This window comes from Octopus sinensis, linkage group LG23 (genome assembly GCF_006345805.1).
Source record: "Octopus sinensis linkage group LG23, ASM634580v1, whole genome shotgun sequence".
Classification (NCBI taxonomy): domain Eukaryota; kingdom Metazoa; phylum Mollusca; class Cephalopoda; order Octopoda; family Octopodidae; genus Octopus; species Octopus sinensis.
This window is the reverse complement of record NC_043019.1, coordinates 21,171,941-21,192,536: the sequence shown is the minus strand read 5'-3', so window position 1 is coordinate 21,192,536 and position 20,596 is coordinate 21,171,941. Positions and strand designations below refer to the sequence as shown.

Sequence of the window (20,596 nt, the reverse complement as noted above, 5' to 3'; positions counted from 1 at the left end):
TGTGGTTATGCATTTGTAATGGACAGGCTCTACTATCCTTCCTTCTGTACTGCTACTCATCACTCCTCCTTCATTCAGGCCACTTCTTACTGACATCTATCACTCACTCATACCGTTGTTTGCTATTATTACTATCCATCACTCTGTCTTCTCCTTTACCATTTTGTTCACCCAATCCATATCTTCTACCATAGGCACGTAAAAAGCACCAATCCGATCGTGGGCGTTGCCAGCCTCACCTGGCACGTAAAAAGCACCCACTACACTCTCGGAGTGGTTGGCATTAGGAAGGGCATCCAGCTGTAGAAACACTGCCAGATCAGACTGAAGCCTGGTGCAGCCTCCTGGCTTCCCAGATCCCCGGTCGAACTGTCCAACCCATGCTAGCATGGAGAACGGACGTTAAACGATGATACTCTTACATCATCCGCTCATCTTGTTTCTTCTTGTCATTGCTCTATCTTCTATGTACCCCCCTTAAATGAATGAACATATCACTGAATATTGAGGACTCTTTAGTCTTACAGAGTACCAAGCATCCTTCACCAATGCTGGTGTCATGATAAAATGCACCCAGTGTACTCTGTATAGTGGTTGGTGTTAGGAAGAGCATCCAATGATGACAAATAGATAAAAGAAACTACTCACCGGCTACCCAGTCAACGGCGATGCCCTCAACTGTATTAATAGCATTCACGGTATTCTGTGCATTCGTGGTGTCGTCCAGAGGCACTATCTGTTTCCTTTCGGTAAGATCCCTCTTGATCCGGGAGATGGTACGGCTGCTGCTGTCAACCCAATAAATATAATCTTGTCCTACAATTGCGAAGATTAAAAAAAAAAGGGTTAGAAAATCAAAATTTTAAATTTCAAATAAAACATAGCTTTATGGGCTACAACAACAGGGACACTTTTACATGGTTATCCAAGCTGCTAGTAACAGCAGCCAATTGGCTCTCAAATTACATCCTACAGACATTCATCCTTTGTCTTTGAAAAAGACCAAATTAGCGGCTTTACACTTGTTGGGTATTGAGGTGGCTCATTAGGCCAATATTGGCATAAAATTGACAGCAGAATGATAAATATCATCAGTAAAAGAAAAAAAAACAAACAAACAAGGAATGGTAAACAAAAGGGCACCAAGCCGCAGATATAATGTTACAATAAGTTTCATCTAACCTGTGCCTGTGTCAAGACATTGTTTATTTGCTTCACCCTTTTCTTACTGAATTTCTATTGAAAGATGCTACCCTTGTTTCAATTAATTTTGAAAATATTGAAGTATTTAGAGAAGTAACCTTGTTCTTATAAAGTTGGTGTTTGGAACATAAATTAACATGAAAATTAGATGGAAGATTTCAAATTTAGATCAATTTAGAAGAGTAAGTTTTTGTCATAGAACAAAGGACAATGACAAGTGAGCTGGTAATAAAAGGGTTAAAGCATAAAAAAAAAAAAGTAAAAACTGTCACTGTTTACATGGTGGCCATAAAAAATGTCTAACCATTGTGTGCTTCATTGAGGGAATAAATACATTGGGTGGAAATGGATGAATGGGCAACAAGGACATCCAGCCATAGGAAACTCTACCTGCAATGTAGTCTCCTCTGATCCATGCAAGTATGGAAAAGTAGATGTAAAATAACAACAGTAATGATGATGGTGAAGGTAGTAGTGATGATAATGATAATGATGGTGGTGGTGGTGGTAATAATGATGATTTGTCTGGTGGTAGTGGTGACAGTGATGATGTTCTGAAAGCAAGAAAAAAATGTAAAATTGCAAACTTACTTGCATCAAAGTCAATGGCTGTGGCTGTAACAATCTGAGGAATGGCAGGTAGGGCACGAATACTGGTGCCGTTTCCATCAAGAGGCATTCCACGAACTTCATTGTTTATGCTGTACATGAGGAATGTGCGGATACCTGGGGAAGAAGAAGAAGAAGGAGAGGATGGTGAGAGGAAGTCACTGTAAAGACTAGTCATAGAATTTAAGTTCACCATTTTAGATAGATTTCTTTATTAAGCCATGAAGGGCTGAAAACACAGAGGGACAATGCAATGTAGAATTTTTCTTTTCAATGCCGATCAATAGGGATTGAAAGCATTTAGTGACATACTCTTTACGCTTTTACTTTGTTTCAGTCATTTGACTGCGGCCATGCTGGAGCACCGCCTTTAATCGAACAACTCGACCCCGGGACTTATTCTTTGTAAGCCCAGTACTTATTCTATCAGTCTCTTTTGCCGAACCGATAAGTGACGGGGACATAAACACACCAGCATCGGTTGTCAAGCAATGCTAGGGGGACAAACACAGACACACAAAACACAACACACACACACACACACACATTATATATATATATATATATATATATATATAATATATATATACAACGGGCTTCTTTCAGTTTCCGTCTACCAAATCCACTCACAAGGCTTTGGTCGGCCCGAGGCTATAGTAGAAGACACTTGCCCAAGGTGCCACGCAGTGAGACTCAACCCGGAACCATGTGGTTGGTAAACAAGCGACTTACCACACAGCCATTCCTGCGCCTATACACGGAAAATAATAAAGTGTCGTTTTAACAACTGAAATTTTCAAAAGCGGGAGGAAATAAAACACTGACTAGGGTTATCTGTGGAAAGAAAAACCTATGAAAAATCCATGGTAAAATAAGAACAATAATAAACCCGAAGTAAAGAATGAATATATCGTGCGTGTTTACTTGGCAAGGAAAAAAAGGGACCATCCTGAAATATAACAATATCTGTTTCAATGTGATTTCACATCAGGAATCTTGCAAAACAAATTCATAAACGTGTGTGTATGAGATGTGTTGTGCTTGAGATGACCCGGCAAGCCAAGTGAGATCGTAGTTGTAACCGATGCTAGTGTTACATAATTGGTCCATTTAAAAGCACCCTTCAATTGTCAGGCATAATGCTGTGCTTGTGAAAACCTGTTGAACTGAGTGAAATTGTAGTTGTGACCGATGCCAGTGATGCCTGACTGGCACCTGTGCCATGTAAAAAGCACCATTCAAGTGTGGCCGATGCCAGTGCCACCTGACTGGCTCCTGTGCTGGTGTCACATAAAAAGCACCCACTACACTCTTGGAGTGTTTGGCATTAGGATGGGCATCCAGCTGTAGAAACCTTGCCAAATCAGATTGGAGCCTGGTGCAACTTCCAGGTTTGCCAGTTCTCAGTCAAACTGTCCAACCAGCATGGAAAGTGGATGTTAAATGATGACGATGACATACACACACTCAATGGGAGGGAGAAGGAAGGGAAAGAGAGAGAGAGAGAGAGCGAAGAGGTAGAGAGGGAGGGATAGAGAGAAAGAGAGAAAAACAGAAGCACATATAGAGACATTGAGAAGTGATAATAGCAACAAACAACAAAGAAACTATATTTCGTTTTTGGATTTGGTTTGCAAGATTCTTTATATGAGTTCGTGTGCTGAAGCATATTCTGTTGTGTCTGGGGAGAGTCATTTTCTTTTTGTGCCTTATAATGTAACACACTCACCGGTAAAATTTCCACTTATTTCTTATTTTTATTTTCCTAAAATTTACGTTGCGTTTTGCATGAAAAGGTTCCAAGACACAATGAAAATTTTAGGAAAATAAAAATAAGAAAAAAGTGGAAATTTTACCGGTGAGTGTGTTACATTATAAGACACAAAAAGAAAATGACTCTCCCCAGACACAACAGAACAAAGAAACTGATAAATCCCCAAAAGTGACCATATTAAAGATAAATTGACTCACCAATACATTTATTGTCCTTTAGCTGGTAACCAGCAGTACAGACACAACGTCGACTGGTCTCATTATGAGGAAGACATAATTGGAGACAGCCACCGTTTTTGACAGTGCAGGCATTACTACCTAAAAAAAATGAAAGACACAGAAAGACAGATTAGCAGCAGGAAGACGTCTGGCATTAAAAACAAAACTTTTAATAGTCAATAATAGACATTTGTCAAACAAATAATAGTATATGAAAACAAATGTAAAAACAAGTGAAAGAATTTAAATTGGTTTGGATATTAATGATTGTTGTTATCAACTTCATAGTTTCCTGCATGTATTTGGCCAGCAGAGTAATCTATAAGAATATTGATGAATAGTCTTATTTCCTAATCCAGTTAATAGCTCAGTTCATGCTACAAATGTTTCAGTAGCAAGGTAAGTCTTTTGCACATGTATTACATAATATAACGTGATGGTACAGTATTTCCATTATTTTATATGCTAAATCACCAACCTATTCATCAGGCAATACGAACTATTGATAGGTAAAATGCAGTACGAAAAATTATATAATTATTACATGCTGGAGCCTGGTGCAGCCCCCTGGCTTCCCAGACCCTGGTCAAACTGTCCAACCCGTGCTAGCACGGAAAGCGGACATTAAACGATGAAGATGATGATGATATGTAATACGTGTGCCAAGAAATTACCATGTTATTGAATGAAATATTTCCAGTATGAATTGAACTATTGACTATCATCTACAATTATTACACATATGGAATAATAAAGCCATTTATGGATCAGTCTGTATATGCTGCCAAACTAGATCCTGATCAACCCTGGTGACCAAATAAAAACTGATTTATATTTTGTTGATCATTTGTAGGAAACCATGTAGCATTAACTTTGCTTATCAGTATTTCTGTGTGTGTTGATCTCATTCTCGCCCACAGCATCATAAGCGGAAAGTGTAACCTCTCAAAAGAGCTGTTCTTCACTCCTGCTCCAGAGCGTCGGCTGCGGGGTCATTCCGAAAAGCTCTACCTGCGACGATTTCATCTCAATCGAAGGAGAGGAGCTTTCTCCGTCCGGGTTGCGGATCCGTGGAACAAGCTGCCAGACGAGATGGTGAAGATGCCGACGACCGCTTTGTTCAAAGCCTCCCTAGACCTCAAGTGGCCTGAACTCTTTACATGAACACCACCCTGTACTTAACTCCATGTCCCCCTACATGGCCTTGCTATTTGCTTTTGAGCCAAATTAACTAACTAACTAACTAACTAACTAACTAAGGAGCCTACAGGAAATCAATAAATATCAATAAATTAAAACTTAATAAAATATAAAACTCAAAGAAAGACTCACCATTAAGTTCAGCTTTGGTATGGACAACGAGGGAGAAAATATTTGGTTTATTTCTCCTGGTAACCCGGATAGTTCCGTTGATGAGAGACAGACTGCTGATCTGGTTCTTTGATGTAAAGTAGATGAAGTCACCATAAACTGTGAGAGCAGTGAATGGTAACAGTTCCTTTTTGATGGAGATTCGTGACGCATTGGAACCATCCAAGTTGGCTGACATCAACGAAAAGTTTGTTGAATAATAAATCTTCTCCATATTCCGATCAATTGTGTAAGCTAGAAATTGTAGAAGAGACCCATTCAATGAAATGTCAAATTGGCAGAAATGGTGAATTGTTATGCATGAAATTATAAATTTGGGGGACTAATTAACATACATGATAATGATTATTTTCTTTTAACCCTTTTGATACCAGCCCACATGAAACTGCCTTTGGTTATATGATAGAAACTTCCTCTTTTTATGTAATCTAAAATTAACACTTTCCATTCAAACCTCAGGCTATGTTCTAAACATACTTAAAGTAACTTAATAACAACAAAGGTAGTTTAATAAATTCTTCATCACTTTCAAAATTAACTCAGACACAAAAAACACACACATGTAGATATGGATGGGATTCTTTTCAGTTTCCATCTACCAAATCCACTCACAAGGCTTTGGTTGGCTTGAGGCCACTTCTGGATTCAGTCCCAAGCAGTGGAATTGAATCCAGAATCCTGTGGTTGGGAAACAGTATGTTTCAATAGAAATACAAGAACAAAGGGTTTAAATATTGTTTGACTATCAGTCTATGTGTTCTGAAAATCACCCGAGACCACATTGATTCAATGATGCAAGTCAGTGCACTTCAAACTGCATCTGGTAGTGGGGCCCAGAGTTGAAAGTTCCAAGGTTTTGAGAAGTGTGGAAACACTATTGTGCTTAGACAGCAATGTTCCAAGATCTATTTTGACCCAGAGTAGTAACATCTGTTCTGAAAATCACCCGAGACCACACTGATTCAATGATGCAAGTCAGTGTACTTTAAATTGCATCTGGTAATGGGGCCTAGAGTTGAGAGTTCCAGGGTTTTGAGAAGTGTGGAAACACTATTGTGCTTAGACAGCAATGTTCCAAGATCTATTTTAACCAGAGTAGTAACACCTGTCATGGCCCCAGCTATAGGTTAATTAGCATATAAGGGGTTGCTTATCAATGTATGTGAAGACTGGATCCAGCATATTCTGCAAAAGAACCTTTGTGGTTCAACGGGGACAAAGGCAGATGCAGCAACGCAGCTATGAAGTGCAGAGAACAAGATGAGGCAAGTAAGACATCTTGGTCAGATACTGTATCCATCTCCATCCCCAGCCATCTTGACCTGGTTTTGTCACTGATTAAAGATCGTCATGGACAAACGAGTGATGCTGACAATGCACAACCCTTCTTCAAACAAAGTCATCAAGCAAGGCATCAGTCGTTCTTGTGGATGACTAGATGATCATCATTGTTCTGATGGACAAACATGTGTGTCAGCTAGAACTGTCATCATTACAGTCAGTAATGCCATTATCTCTATCATTTCAGAATGCCATAATACAGTAAAATCGTGTATGATGACAACGTCGATGATGACGATGATGATGAAGGGGCAAAATGAGCAGAAAATATAGAGAAAACCATTATCTTGTTATGCTTAGGGATTAGTGAAACAAACACTTACACATAATGCGTGGTTCTTGAATAATCTTTGTAATCTTCTGGCCATCCATGGTAGCAGTCATTATTCGAGTTTTGGCATCTACACCATCCAACCAAAACAGTTTCCTATAACAAATCAATAAGTAATCAATATCAAATCAGAAGCAAGAAATATATAAGTGATTTATCCTTATTACAGTGAACTAAAAGATCTAAGTGACATCAATATGCACAGACTGTCAATAGTAAATCTATGTAAGCAGACCCTTGGGAATGGTAATATTTCTACATCAAAGAAACCAGAGACACATTGATGGATGGCAACCAGAATGGAACTATATATGCAATGATGACAGCACACTCACCATGTAAGGGAAAGAAATGTATCAGCATGGCAACAAAATTTATATCATAACAACAGATCCACCTCCAAAGCATCACACCACTTCAATGGCAACAGACCTGTATCCATAGCAACAAACCCATTTCCGTGGCATCAGACCCACCTCCATGACAACAAATCCATTTCCACTGCAACAGAACCAAGTGAATGGCAACAAATCTACATCCACAACAACAGACCCACCTCCATGTGGCACACCCATCTCAATAGCAATAGGCAAACACACATTAATAGCAACAAACCCACCACTAGAGTAAAAGAGCCACCTCCATGGTAACCTATTCTGCCTCCATGGTAAGACTCACCTTCAAGGCAACTGATCTGCCTCCATGCTAACAGACCCACCACCATGGCAATAGACCTGCCTCCATAGCAAACAGACCCACCACCATGGCAATAGACCTGCCTCCATAGCAAACAGACCCACCACCAGGGCAACAGACTCCCATCAACGCTAACATTCCAAAACCTCTATGGCAAACAGGCCCACATTAATAGCAACAAATCCCTTGCAGGTACAGCTTACCCCTTAACAGGATGCAATAACAACTTCCGAGGTTTCAGTAGGTTGTCTTGGATAAGAACTGTTCTAAATGCACCGTTCAGCCTGGCTACCGAGATAGTGCCAGAGGATCGACCATAGGTGGTGAAGTACATGTTGCCAGACAGCCAGTCAACAGCAAAACCTTCAGGATTCTCCAGACCTGGAAATATTTAAAGAGGAAGATGTTAACAAAGACAATGTTATAACATGTATCATCAACGTCACTGCTATTTTAATATCAATTTTCCTGTTTACAAGGACCAGATGGAACTTGCTGAGGTAGGTTTTCTACAGCTGGATAGCTTACCTGTCACCAACACTCACCTGTTCCCATGGAAGATTGCACATAAAGGTCTAGTACAGAGAGATAACAGGGTAATGCTGTAGTTGGATGGTGATGGGGAGCAATATACTAAGAGAAGTAAAGCTAAGTCAGGAGGAATGAACAAGTAGATGGAAGTGATACCTGAGAAGTAGCAATTAGCAATGGGGAAGCCAAGAACTAAGAATGAAAGATGACAGAATTGAACGATGAAGAAAAAACAAGGGAAAATGTAGAAAAAATGATAAAATTAAAAATTAAAAAATTAAAAATGAAAAGATGACAGGAAGCTGAGGTAGTGTGAAAGATTTCAATATATTATATGAACAGTGAGGAAGTCTTTGGAAATCACAAAGTTTTGCTTTTTTCTCATCCTAAGTTCGAAAGTTGAAAGGGCCTAACAGTTTTTGGATGGATGGATGGATGTTTTCAATTTATCAATCTTCAAAAGTTCGTAAGTTTATACATCTTATATGCACAAAAAGGATACCAGCGTTTTTGTATGAGTAGTGACTTTGATTACAATCAATGTACTTATGTCAAAACAAGAAACAAAGAAAATACACACACATTATATATATATATATGTTTATATATATATATATATATATATTATATATATATATATATATATATATATTATATATATATATATATATAGGGAGAGTTTACGAAAAAACAAAAGACAAAAACAGGTGGTGTACAAAACAGATATCTATATATATATATATATATATATATATATATATATCTATATCTATCCATATCTATCTATATATCTATATATATATATATATATCTATCCATATCTATCTATATATATATATATATATATATCTATCCATATCTATCTATATATCTATATATATATATATAATATCTATCCATATCTATCTATATATATATTATATATCCATATCTATCTATATATATAATATATATATATATCCATATCTATCTATATATATATATATCTATCCATATCTATCTATATATATATATATATATCTATCCATATCTATCTATATATAATATATATATATATATATATTATATATATAATATACATACATACATACACACACATATGCACAAACACATGGGTATTACCCATTATTTTATGGATAACTTAGGAAATAATCTTTTGCTAAATGTTACATAGGAACAATAATTATAATTTCAGTTTTTCAAATTTGATGGTTCTAACAAATTGAATGCTAATTTCCAAAATAATAAACATATTTCTCATTTCCATATTTGCAATAAATATGTCATCATAAACAGTAATACTGCTTAACGATCAATTAATTGCAACAATACCTGTCATATGACATGTAGCACATTACTTAATACACAGTAACCAAGAGAGATAAATCTGATAAGATTAGTAATCTTATTAGATTTATTAACTCCCTTGGCAAAGTGGACAAACAGAGAGAGAGTTAGAGATACACTGACTGCCAATCAAATATCAGAACTTACCAGAGATGATAACTGATGGTAAGCCAGAACCTGACACATTGGCACTACTGATTACATTAAGGAATTTATCAGCCCAATAAATCTGTTGGTTTTTCACATAAAAATCAACCGCAGATGGTGTGTTCACATGAGTAACAGTAATTGCAGGCATTACATTGTAGTGGGCATCTTCAAGTTGAACGCCAAGAATTGCGTTAGCTGATCCAAATATTAAGAAGTCTTGGATGTCTGTAAAAGAAATAAGCAAATGGTGACATGTAAGCAAAAAAAATTTAACCCCACAAATCAACTTATTAACCCTTTTCTTACCATATTTCTGCTGAAATATGTTGCTTTTCTTTTAATTGATTTTGAATATAAGGAAGAATTTAATTAAATGTCTTTATTAAGCTGGTGTTTGTAACATAAATTAACATGAAATTTTGATGGTTTTAATTTTGACCAGTTTAAAACAGGACATCTGTGTCACAGAACCAGGGGCAGTCCGACTTGAGTTAAAGAACATAGACTGATGGAGTCTTATAATATTTAACACTTTTCTTATAATATTTCTGTTAAAATACATTGGCTTTGGCTTCCATTAATTTCTGTTACCAACGTCGCTTCACTGGCACCTGTGCCAGTGACACGTGTAAAAAGATTCAAGCGAAATCATTGCCAGTACCGCCTATCTGGCTCCCGTGCCGGTGGCATGTAAAAGACACCATTCGAGCGTGATTGTTACTAGCATCGCCTTACTGGCACCTGTGCCGGTGGCATGCGTAAAAGATTCGAGCGAGGTCATTGCCAGTACTGCCTGCCTGGCCCCCGTGCCGGTGGCACGTAAAAAGCACCCACTACACTCTCGGAGTGGTTGGCGTTAGGAAGGGCATCCAGCTGTAGAAACTCTGCTAGATCAAGATTGGAGCCTGGTGCAGCCATCTGGTTCGCCAGCCCTCAGTCAAAATCGTCCAACCCATGCTAGCATGGAAAGCAGATGTTAAACGATGATGATGAAGAATTTAGAATTTTTGTCATTACTAACTTGGTGTTTGGAACATAAATTAGCACGAAATTTTCATGTAAGGCGGCTTTAATTTCGATCACTTTAATCCTTTTGTTACCATATTTGTTGAAATACAAACCTTTGTTTCAATCAATTTTGAAAATAATGAAGAATTTAGTGTAATAATTTTGTCATTATTAAAATGGGTTAATTTAAAGAATGTAATTACATAAAAAAAAAGACAAAAACCCTCAAATAAATAACAACTTACCTTCACATGTTTTGTTGTCAGTGCCCAATTTTTTAAGATAAGGGCATTTGCAACCAAATTTGCCATCATGATCAATAAGACACAAATGAGAGCAGCCCCCGTTTTTGTTAGCACATGGGTTCTTCCCTGCAATTAAGAATAAGTTTTTAATGATTAATTTATGCCTCTCAACAGAAATTAATGGTTTTTAATTAATCAGTGATTAAACTCTCTAGTCAGCCATTTAAACAACTGAATGTCTAAGATATAGCAGCAGCAGCAAGTGGAGGCGCAATGGCCCAATGGTTAGGGCAGCGGACTCATGGTCGGAAGATCACGGTTTCGATTCCCAGACCGGGCGTTGTGTGTGTTTATTGAGCAAAAACACCTAAAGCTCCACGAGGCTCCGGCAGGGGGTGGTGGCGACCCCTGTTGTACTCTTTCGCCCCAACTTTCTCTCACTCTTTCTTCCTGTTTCTTGTCCTCCAATTTCCTACGCAACCGCTGAGCCTGGATGCACATTCATCCATCTGTCGATGCTCTCTGTGTCGGGGGGTTGACCTGCTTTCTCTTCTGTGGGACTTACGAATAGCAAAGGACCACGTTTCGGACTTCTCTCACTGGGATGAAGACCGCTTTCCTCAACAAACAAACAAACAAGCAGCAACAGCAACTGCCACCCCTGCCACCACCAACCTCGTCCTATTTGCGACACCAGCACCTGCTCTGGCACTGTTATTCTATATATTGCGGGCAGGGAGATGAGTCACTGCTTTCTCTAGTTGCCGAGCATCCAACATTCACAAGACAAAGGAAGGCTGAAATCATATGTGCCTATAGACATAGCCAGCATCCTTTTAATGCTCAATTTTCCATGCTTGCATGGGTCAAGGGAAATTTAAAGCAAGGTAGATTTTCTATGGCCAGATACTCTTCATGTCACCAACCCTCAACAGTTTTGAAGCAAGGTAATGTTTCTCCCAAGTCCTTTCAACATGCCCAGTTATGATATCACAAAAGATTTCAAACAAATGATGATGTTTTGTATAAACAGTGACTTCTTAAAATCAGTTGATCAGTGAGTGGAGTCAAAACAAGGAGATAAAAACATACACACACACACATATATACGTGTGTGTGTATCTATGTATACACAAGCACATAAACACATACACACACATATATATATATATATACATACATACACACACACACACATATATATACATACACACACACACGCATATATATATACATACACGGACACACACACATATATACATACACGCACACACACACATATACATACACGCACACACACACACACATATATACATACACGCACACACACACACACACATATATATACATACACGCACACACACACATATATATATATACATACACACACACACATATATATACATACACGCACACACACACATATATATATATATATATATATATATATATATACATACATACATATATATACATGCATACATATATATACATGCATACATATATATACATCCATACATATATATACATGCATATATAAATATATGCACGAATACACACGCACACACAATGGGTTTTTTTCTGTTTCCATCTGCCATATCCACTCACAAGGCTTTGGTCAGCCTGGAACTATAGTAGAAGACACTTGCCTAAGGTGAAACATACTGGGATTGAACCCAGAATATGTGTGTACATGTTTCTATACACAAGTATGTCTATGTATTACTGGCACCATAAGCACAGGCATGGTTGTGTAGTTAAGAAGTTTGCTTCCCAACAAGGAGGTCTTGGGTTCAATCCTACTGCATTGCAACTTGGGCAAGTGTCCTCTATTATAGTCTTGGGCCCAACAAAAGCCTTGTGGGGTGGATTTGGGAAATGGAAACTGAAAGGTGCCAATTACATTTGTGTGTGTGTGTGTGTGCATGCGTACGTTTGTTTCATTTGCGCTTGCTTCAATGAAAGTTGAAACCGACAAGCAGCAATGTTGTTTGCTCTTTGGTCAAAATTTGCTCAATTCATACCTTCAAACCAGGTAAGGTTTAGAGACAGGAAGGGCATGTGGCTGTAGAAACAAAGACTCATTAAGATTGTGTAACACTATATTTGTCAACTAGCATGGATTAGATGAACATTCATCAAACACATGTCAACTAGCATGGATTAGATGAAAATTCATCAAACACATGTCAACTAGCATGGATTAGATGAAAATTCATCAAACACATGTCAACTAGCATGGATTAGATGAAAATTCATCAAACACATGTCAACTAGCATGGATTAGATGAACATTCATCAAACACATGTCAACTAGCATGGATTAGATGAACATTCATCAAACACATATCAACTAGCATGGATTAGATGAACATTCATCAAACACATGTCAACTAGCATGGATTAGATGAACATTCATCAAACACATGTCAACTAGCATGGATTAGATGAAAATTCATCAAACACATGTCAACTAGCATGGATTAGATGAACATTCATCAAACACATGTCAACTAGCATGGATTAGATGAACATTCATCAAACACATGTCAACTAGCATGGATTAGATGAACATTCATCAAACACATGTCAACTAGCATGGATTAGATGAACATTCATCAAACACATGCAAGCATGGCTGTATAACAAAGATTTATTAGCATAAAATAACAACGTATCCCTAGATGTGCATCATATAAAAGGAAGCAGGTTGAAAAAGTATTAAAATATCTCACCCCATGGCTGTCTTTTAGGATGGAAAATATGAATGTCAAAAGGCTGAGTCACAGTTCTCTGAATAATCGTGGTATTCTTTCCATGGAATTTGTTGGTCTGTAAGAGAAAGTTTTTATGTAATATTTATAATATATGTATTTATTATATATCAAAATAGGAGTGGTGAGGGGGTAAATATAACAAGAAAAGAAACAAAAAAATAATCCTTTCTACTACAGGCACTTTCTACTATAGGCGCAGGAGTGGCTGTGTGGTAAGTAGCTTGTTTACCAACCACATGGTTCCGGGTTCAGTCCCACTGCGTGGCACCTTGGGCAAGTGTCTTCTACTATAGCCTCGGGCCGACCAAAGCCTTGTGAGTGGATTTGGTAGACGGAAACTGAAAGAAGCCCGTCGTATATATGTATATATATATATATATATATACGCATGTGTGTGTCTGTGTTTGTCCCCCTAGCATTGCTTGACAACCGATGCTGGTGTGTTTATGTCCCCGTTACTTAGCGGTTCGGCAAAAGAGACCGATAGAATAAGTACTGGGCTTACAAAAGAACAAGTCCCGGGGTCGAGTTGCTCGATTAAAGGCGGTGCTCCAGCATGGCTGCAGTCAAATGACTGAAACAAGTAATAGACAAAAGAGAAAGAGAGAGGCACAAGGTCTGAAATTTGGAGTGTGGGTGGTTGATTAGATCGACCCCAGTATGCAACTGGTACTTAATTTATTGACCCGAAAGAATGGAAGGCAACGTCAACCCTGGTGGAATTTGAACTCAGAACGTAAAGACAGATGAAATGTCACTCAGCATTTTGCCCAGCATGCTAAAGATTCTGCCAGGTCACCACCTTAATAAGAGTAAATAATAATAATAATAATATCAAAGACTTACTGAAAACACATTGTTAGATCGCCAGTCGGTCCAGTATAAGTTGTCTCCAAATAAAGTTATTGCAAACGGGTGACCCAAGTTAACATGGTCCTTCAGAACCATTCTCAGGTCATGGCCATCGTATGTAATGGTGTGGATTGAATCAGACCTTGAACATGAAAAAAAGGGTTCTTTTTCAAATTTTAAAACAACAACATTAATGATAATGCTATGAAGGTTAATAGACTGAATATAGCTGTCAGAGATCATTACGGAAAAAAATACCTTCTAATAAACATATCAATCACAACAGCTGACTATCTCTAAAAGAAACGGAGAAACACTCAGAATATAAAGATTTGGAAATAGAGATAACACAAACGAGGGCCTTGGAACAGAAACAATCCCTATAACAATAGGTACATCAGGTTTCAGTAAAAAACATATATAGGCGCAGGAGTGGCTGTGTGGTAAGTAGGTTGTTTACCAACCACATGGTTCCGGGTTCAGTCCCACTGCGTGGTACCTTGGGCAAGTGTCTTCTACTATAGCCTCGGGCCGACCAAAGCCTTGTGAGTAGATTTGGTAGACGGAAACTGAAAGAAGCCCGTCGTATATATGTATATATATGTGTGTGTGTGTGTATGTTTGTGTGTCTGTGTTTGTCCCCCTAGCATTGCTTGACAACTGATGCTGGTGTGTTATGTCCCCGTTACTTAGCGGTTCGGCAAAAGAGACCGATAGAATAAGTACTGGGCTTACAAAAGAACAAGTCCCGGGGTCGAGTTGCTCGATTAAAGGCGGTGCTCCAGCATGGCTGCAGTCAAATGACTGAAACAAGTAATAGACAAAAGAGAAAGAGAGAGGCACAAGGTCTGAAATTTGGAGTGTGGGTGGTTGATTAGATCGACCCCAGTATGCAACTGGTACTTAATTTATTGACCCGAAAGAATGGAAGGCAACGTCAACCCTGGTGGAATTTGAACTCAGAACGTAAAGACAGATGAAATGTCACTCAGCATTTTGCCCAGCATGCTAAAGATTCTGCCAGGTCACCACCTTAATAAGAGTAAATAATAATAATAATAATATCAAAGACTTACTGAAAACACATTGTTAGATCGCCAGTCGGTCCAGTATAAGTTGTCTCCAAATAAAGTTATTGCAAACGGGTGACCCAAGTTAACATGGTCCTTCAGAACCATTCTCAGGTCATGGCCATCGTATGTAATGGTGTGGATTGAATCAGACCTTGAACATGAAAAAAAGGGTTCTTTTTCAAATTTTAAAACAACAACATTAATGATAATGCTATGAAGGTTAATAGACTGAATATAGCTGTCAGAGATCATTACGGAAAAAAATACCTTCTAATAAACATATCAATCACAACAGCTGACTATCTCTAAAAGAAACGGAGAAACACTCAGAATATAAAGATTTGGAAATAGAGATAACACAAACGAGGGCCTGGAACAGAAACAATCCCTATAACATAGGTACATCAGGTTTCAGTAAAAAACATATATAGGCGCAGGAGTGGCTGTGTGGTAAGTAGGTTGTTTACCACCACATGGTTCCGGGTTCAGTCCCACTGCGTGGTACCTTGGGCAAGTGTCTTCTACTATAGCCTCGGGCCGACCAAAGCCTTGTGAGTAGATTTGGTAGACGGAAACTGAAAGAAGCCCGTCGTATATATGTATATATATGTGTGTGTGTGTGTATGTTTGTGTGTCTGTGTTTGTCCCCCTAGCATTGCTTGACAACTGATGCTGGTGTGTTTACGTCCCCGTCACTTAGCGGTTTGGCAAAAGATACCGATAGAATAAGTACTGGGCTCACAAAGAATAAGTCCCGGGGTCGATTTGCTCGACTAAAGGTGGTGCTCCAGCATGGCCGCAGTCAAATGACTGAAACAAGTAAAAGAGTAAAAGATATAGATACATAACCAAAACACCAGGACTTATAAATATAACATACAGGAAATAGCACTACTAGGCACTGCACACATCCTATGTAAAGCACTTTCAATACAGTGAAAATAACACCACCAAAACAAACCACGGCACACAGAGCTGTGCTTGGTAGTGCAGCGGAAGCAAATAATAAAAATAAGCCTACAGAATAATAATGATGATGATACAGTATAACTGCTCTGATGCAGTACCATAATTGAACCCCCTTCCCCCCGCCAATGACGACGATGATGTAGCAGCAGTATAATTGCGTTGATGCAGTACGGTGAGCAAGTGAGGTGCAAATTTTGCTGCAACTCTTTACATTTGCAATCTCTTGCACAAAATTCGTTGGCAGGAGCTCCAGAATACACCAGTTGTATCAACAAGTTTGCAAATTGTTCAGCGACAGTCCTCCAAGATCAGTTCATGAATTTTCGTGATGTTTTCATTTGTTGGGGAGGTTGATGGTCACCCTGAATGAGGTCGGTCTTCAAGCAACAAGTGGCCATTCATAAAGTGTGAAAATCACTCATAAACTTGTGTCTTGCTCATGGCAACAGTTTTGCAAGCTGTTTGAAGCACGACATCTGTTTCAACCATTAACAGAAAGCAGAATTTCAAGGAAGCACACTGTTCCTTTGTTTCAGCCATCGCAAAAATTGACAAACAGGGGAGAAGCACTGCAAAACAAAAATGCACCATGACTCCACTAGACAATGCTGGTTGGCAGACTGATGCCTGAAGGTTGCATCAAGTGGCTTCTAGCAGCATAAGTCTGAACTACAACAGGCTTGTTCCACAGAGAATGTTTCCAGTTACTCCGGTTACTCCCTCGTGCACATGTTTGTGGATGGGTGTTGGGCTTGTAATGTCATGGATTCACTTCTTGTATTCAGTACTGTGTTATATATATCCTTAAGCAGGGCACTACAATTGACATAAGTCCAGTCTATTCTGGCTGTCAAATCTTTAATGTTCTGCTGAGTCAAGAGAGTTCTCTTGGCACCTAATTGCCCACAAGGGGCTAAACATAGAGAGGACAAACAAGGACAGACAAAGGGATTAAGTCGTTTACATTGACTCCAGTGCGTAATTGGTACTTAATTTATCAACCCCGAAAGGATGAAAGGCAAAGTCGACCTCGGCGGAATTTGAACTCACAACGTAACAGCAGACGAAATACCGCTAAGCATTTCGCCCAGCATGCTAACGTCTCTGCTAGCTCGCCGCCTTCTCTTGGCACCTAAAATAATGAACAAAAGTATGGTACATACTTCCAGGTAATATTCACCCATGTGACAACTAAGTATTTATGTAAACAAAATGAGACTTTGCAGCATTCATGCCTTTCTCAAGGAACCAGCATACCAGATACAGGTTCTCTTATTGACAAACAGTTGTGTTGTGTTGTGTTGTGTTGTGTTGCGTTGCGTTGCGTTGCGTTGCACTTACCTGGCATCTACCCAAAACAATCTTCGGAATTCATAATCAATAGCCAAACCATTTGGCCAGCCGCCTCCCACGATAGAACTGATATTAAAAATGGTTCTCCTATTCCGTCCACTCATAGAACACATTTCAATTCGCGGCATCACACCATCCCAATCGGTCCAAAATAAAGACCTGAAAGAAAATGCAGAAAGAGACACAGAATGAGAATTTGGAAATTCAAAAGCAGTCAGCATGGAGTGGTTGGTATTAGGAAGGGCATCCAGCCATAGAAATGAAGCCAAAACAGACTGAAGCCTGGTGCAGCTCTCTGGCTTATCAATTCCATTCCAACCGTCTAACCCATGCCAGTATGGAAAATGGATGCTAAATGATGGTAATCATGATCAAGTAGCTAATAAAAAGGGGAAATAATGGTTTCAAGACACAGGACCAGCAATTTTAGAGGGAGCAAGTAAATCAATTACAACAACCCCAGTGCTCAACTGATACTTATTTTATCAACCCTTAAAAGAGAAAAAGCAAAATTGACCTCAGTAGAAATTGATTTCAGAAGATCAAGAGCCAGAAGACAAAGCTGCTAAGCATTTTGATCAACATCTTGATGATTCTCACAGCTTGCTGTAGTAGTAGCAGCAGCTGAAAACATTGTTGTAGAGCTGAAAAAGAGGTAATTTCTACTCTTCTCCTCTGGAAGCCATCTACTCACAATACCAGAGGGCACACACTCTCCTACCCTGATGTAATCTCCAGGGATACAGGCATCCAGCAACAAGACCTCCTTAATGCTATGATGGACCGTGAAATCTGGCGTAGCATGGTAAATTCCATTGTTTCGACCACGGTCGAACAATGATGATGATGATGAGCAGCAGCAGAATAATAATAATAATAATAATAATAAAATTTTTTAACAAAGGCCATGTATTATGGAGAAACGATAGAAGCAATTATATCAACTGTTAAGGATCATTAACAAAATACCCAATGCAACACAGAGTTTTGTCAGTGAACAGGTCGCAGTCTCAAAGCAACGAAAATATTTTGACAAATTAAATTTAAATGTTGAAGTGAATCTAACGGATTTTGTGTGTTTCTTAAATGGCTTACAAACACCTTCCATGCTGCAATTGTTTTCGTTCCAGCACATGATCTCAGATCAGGTCACTTGCTATGCAAGTACATCTCCCCAATGTATTTTGTTTTACCAATTCTAATTTCAGAATGAAAATGATAAAGTAAATCCCTTCTCTGAGTGCTTCAGCACAATTTTCAATTAAAACCGTTTTACTTACCCTTCTCGAGGGTCCAACACAATAGCCCGTGGACTATTAATGTTTCCAGCCAGCAAGGACGTTCTCATTCTACCATCTAATTTGGCCACTTCAATCTGATCCATATTACTCTCTACCCAGTAGACATTGTCAGCAATCCAATCCACAGCCAGACCTTCAGTGCTTCGAAGCCCAATGCTTACAATAGCTTGAGTGTTCATGATGGCTAAAACAAAAGAAATTTATAAACAAAATACATAAATGAGGAACGATTTAATTTTGTCTTTTTCCAGAAAATCATAACATAGTGAGATTAGAATATTGGTTTCAAATTTTGGCACAAGGTCAAGGTTCATGTGAGGGGCTAAGTACCAGTGCTTCACTGGTACTTATTTTATCGACCCTAACTGAAAGGATGAAAAGCAAAGTCGACCCAGGCAGTATTTGAACTCAGAACATAAAGACAGATGAAATGCCACTAAGCATTTTGCCTGCCATGCTAACAATTCTGCCATCTCACTGCCTTCCACCAGTTTAATAAATGTCAAAGTGGTTTTACTAAATTCTTGATTAATTTAGAAAATAATTTAAATAAAAAGAGCATATTTCAGCAGAAATATGGTAATGAGAGGGTTATCGAGGTGTTTATATACAACTTACAATTAGAATCCATGTGACCGGAATATATGACATCATCAATAACATCCGACCAAAAGACAAGCTTCTGACGATAATGAAAGTCTAATGCTATGGTGCTGTGTAAACCTGACAATAAGGAAATTGTCATTTTGGTACGAACATCCATTTGACGCACTTCGTGTTGGTTAGAGAAAAGAAGATAGACTGGATCGACATCTGAAAAAATGCAAAAGGCAGAAAAGAAATTAAATAAATATAAAACCACAAAGGCATTGAAATCTGTTTTTAACAATTCTTTTCCTTGTCATGCTTGAATTGTAAAATTTAAATAAAATTTAAAAAGTAAAATAAATTAATGAATTTTGAAAAATAATCTTAAAAGAAATTAAAATATATATTATAGAGTAATTTAAAAATTACTAAGAAAAATAGAAAATGTAAATTTATATAAAAAAGTAAATAATTTGTAAAATAAAAGAAAAAGTCTTTATTAGATAAAAAAACCCTTTTGATACCAACCCATCTGTGGCTACCCCAGGTTCTATGATATAAGCTTTCTGCTTTAAAGTGATCTAAATTCAAACCTTCCAAACAGCAGCTTAATAAATGACAAAGATATTTCACTAAATTCTTCGTGATTTTCAAAATTAATTGAAACAAAGGCAGCATATTTCAACAGAAATATGGAAACAAAAGGCGTAATCCTAAATTTACAAATGAACTGTGAAACTTCACTTTTCCAACCCTTAAAAAAACAACAAAAAATACTATAACTAAAACAGCAAACAGGAAAACTTTGTAAAATGTCCCAACTATCCCCTAAGTAACCCTACCTCTTCTTCATAGAGGT

At 38.1% G+C, this 20,596-nt stretch overlaps 1 protein-coding gene across 4 annotated transcripts in view; it reads right to left on the bottom strand.

The window, feature by feature from the left end:
* Positions 1–20,596, bottom strand: part of LOC115223367 (low-density lipoprotein receptor-related protein 1B) — a 262,355-nt gene that overhangs the window by 85,036 nt on the left and 156,723 nt on the right. For all 4 annotated transcript variants that reach the window (XM_029793862.2, XM_036512479.1, XM_029793861.2 and 1 more), the window contains 13 exons: positions 19,768–19,962; positions 19,129–19,333; positions 17,837–18,007; positions 15,530–15,677; positions 13,560–13,656; positions 10,825–10,950; positions 9,569–9,796; positions 7,747–7,924; positions 6,840–6,943; positions 5,137–5,409; positions 3,784–3,903; positions 1,795–1,929; positions 649–816 (listed from right to left, as the gene is read on the bottom strand). In XM_029793862.2, coding sequence (XP_029649722.1) covers positions 649–816; positions 1,795–1,929; positions 3,784–3,903; positions 5,137–5,409; positions 6,840–6,943; positions 7,747–7,924; positions 9,569–9,796; positions 10,825–10,950; positions 13,560–13,656; positions 15,530–15,677; positions 17,837–18,007; positions 19,129–19,333; positions 19,768–19,962 — 2,148 coding nt within the window. The remainder of the gene's footprint in view (positions 1–648; positions 817–1,794; positions 1,930–3,783; positions 3,904–5,136; positions 5,410–6,839; positions 6,944–7,746; positions 7,925–9,568; positions 9,797–10,824; positions 10,951–13,559; positions 13,657–15,529; positions 15,678–17,836; positions 18,008–19,128; positions 19,334–19,767; positions 19,963–20,596) is intronic.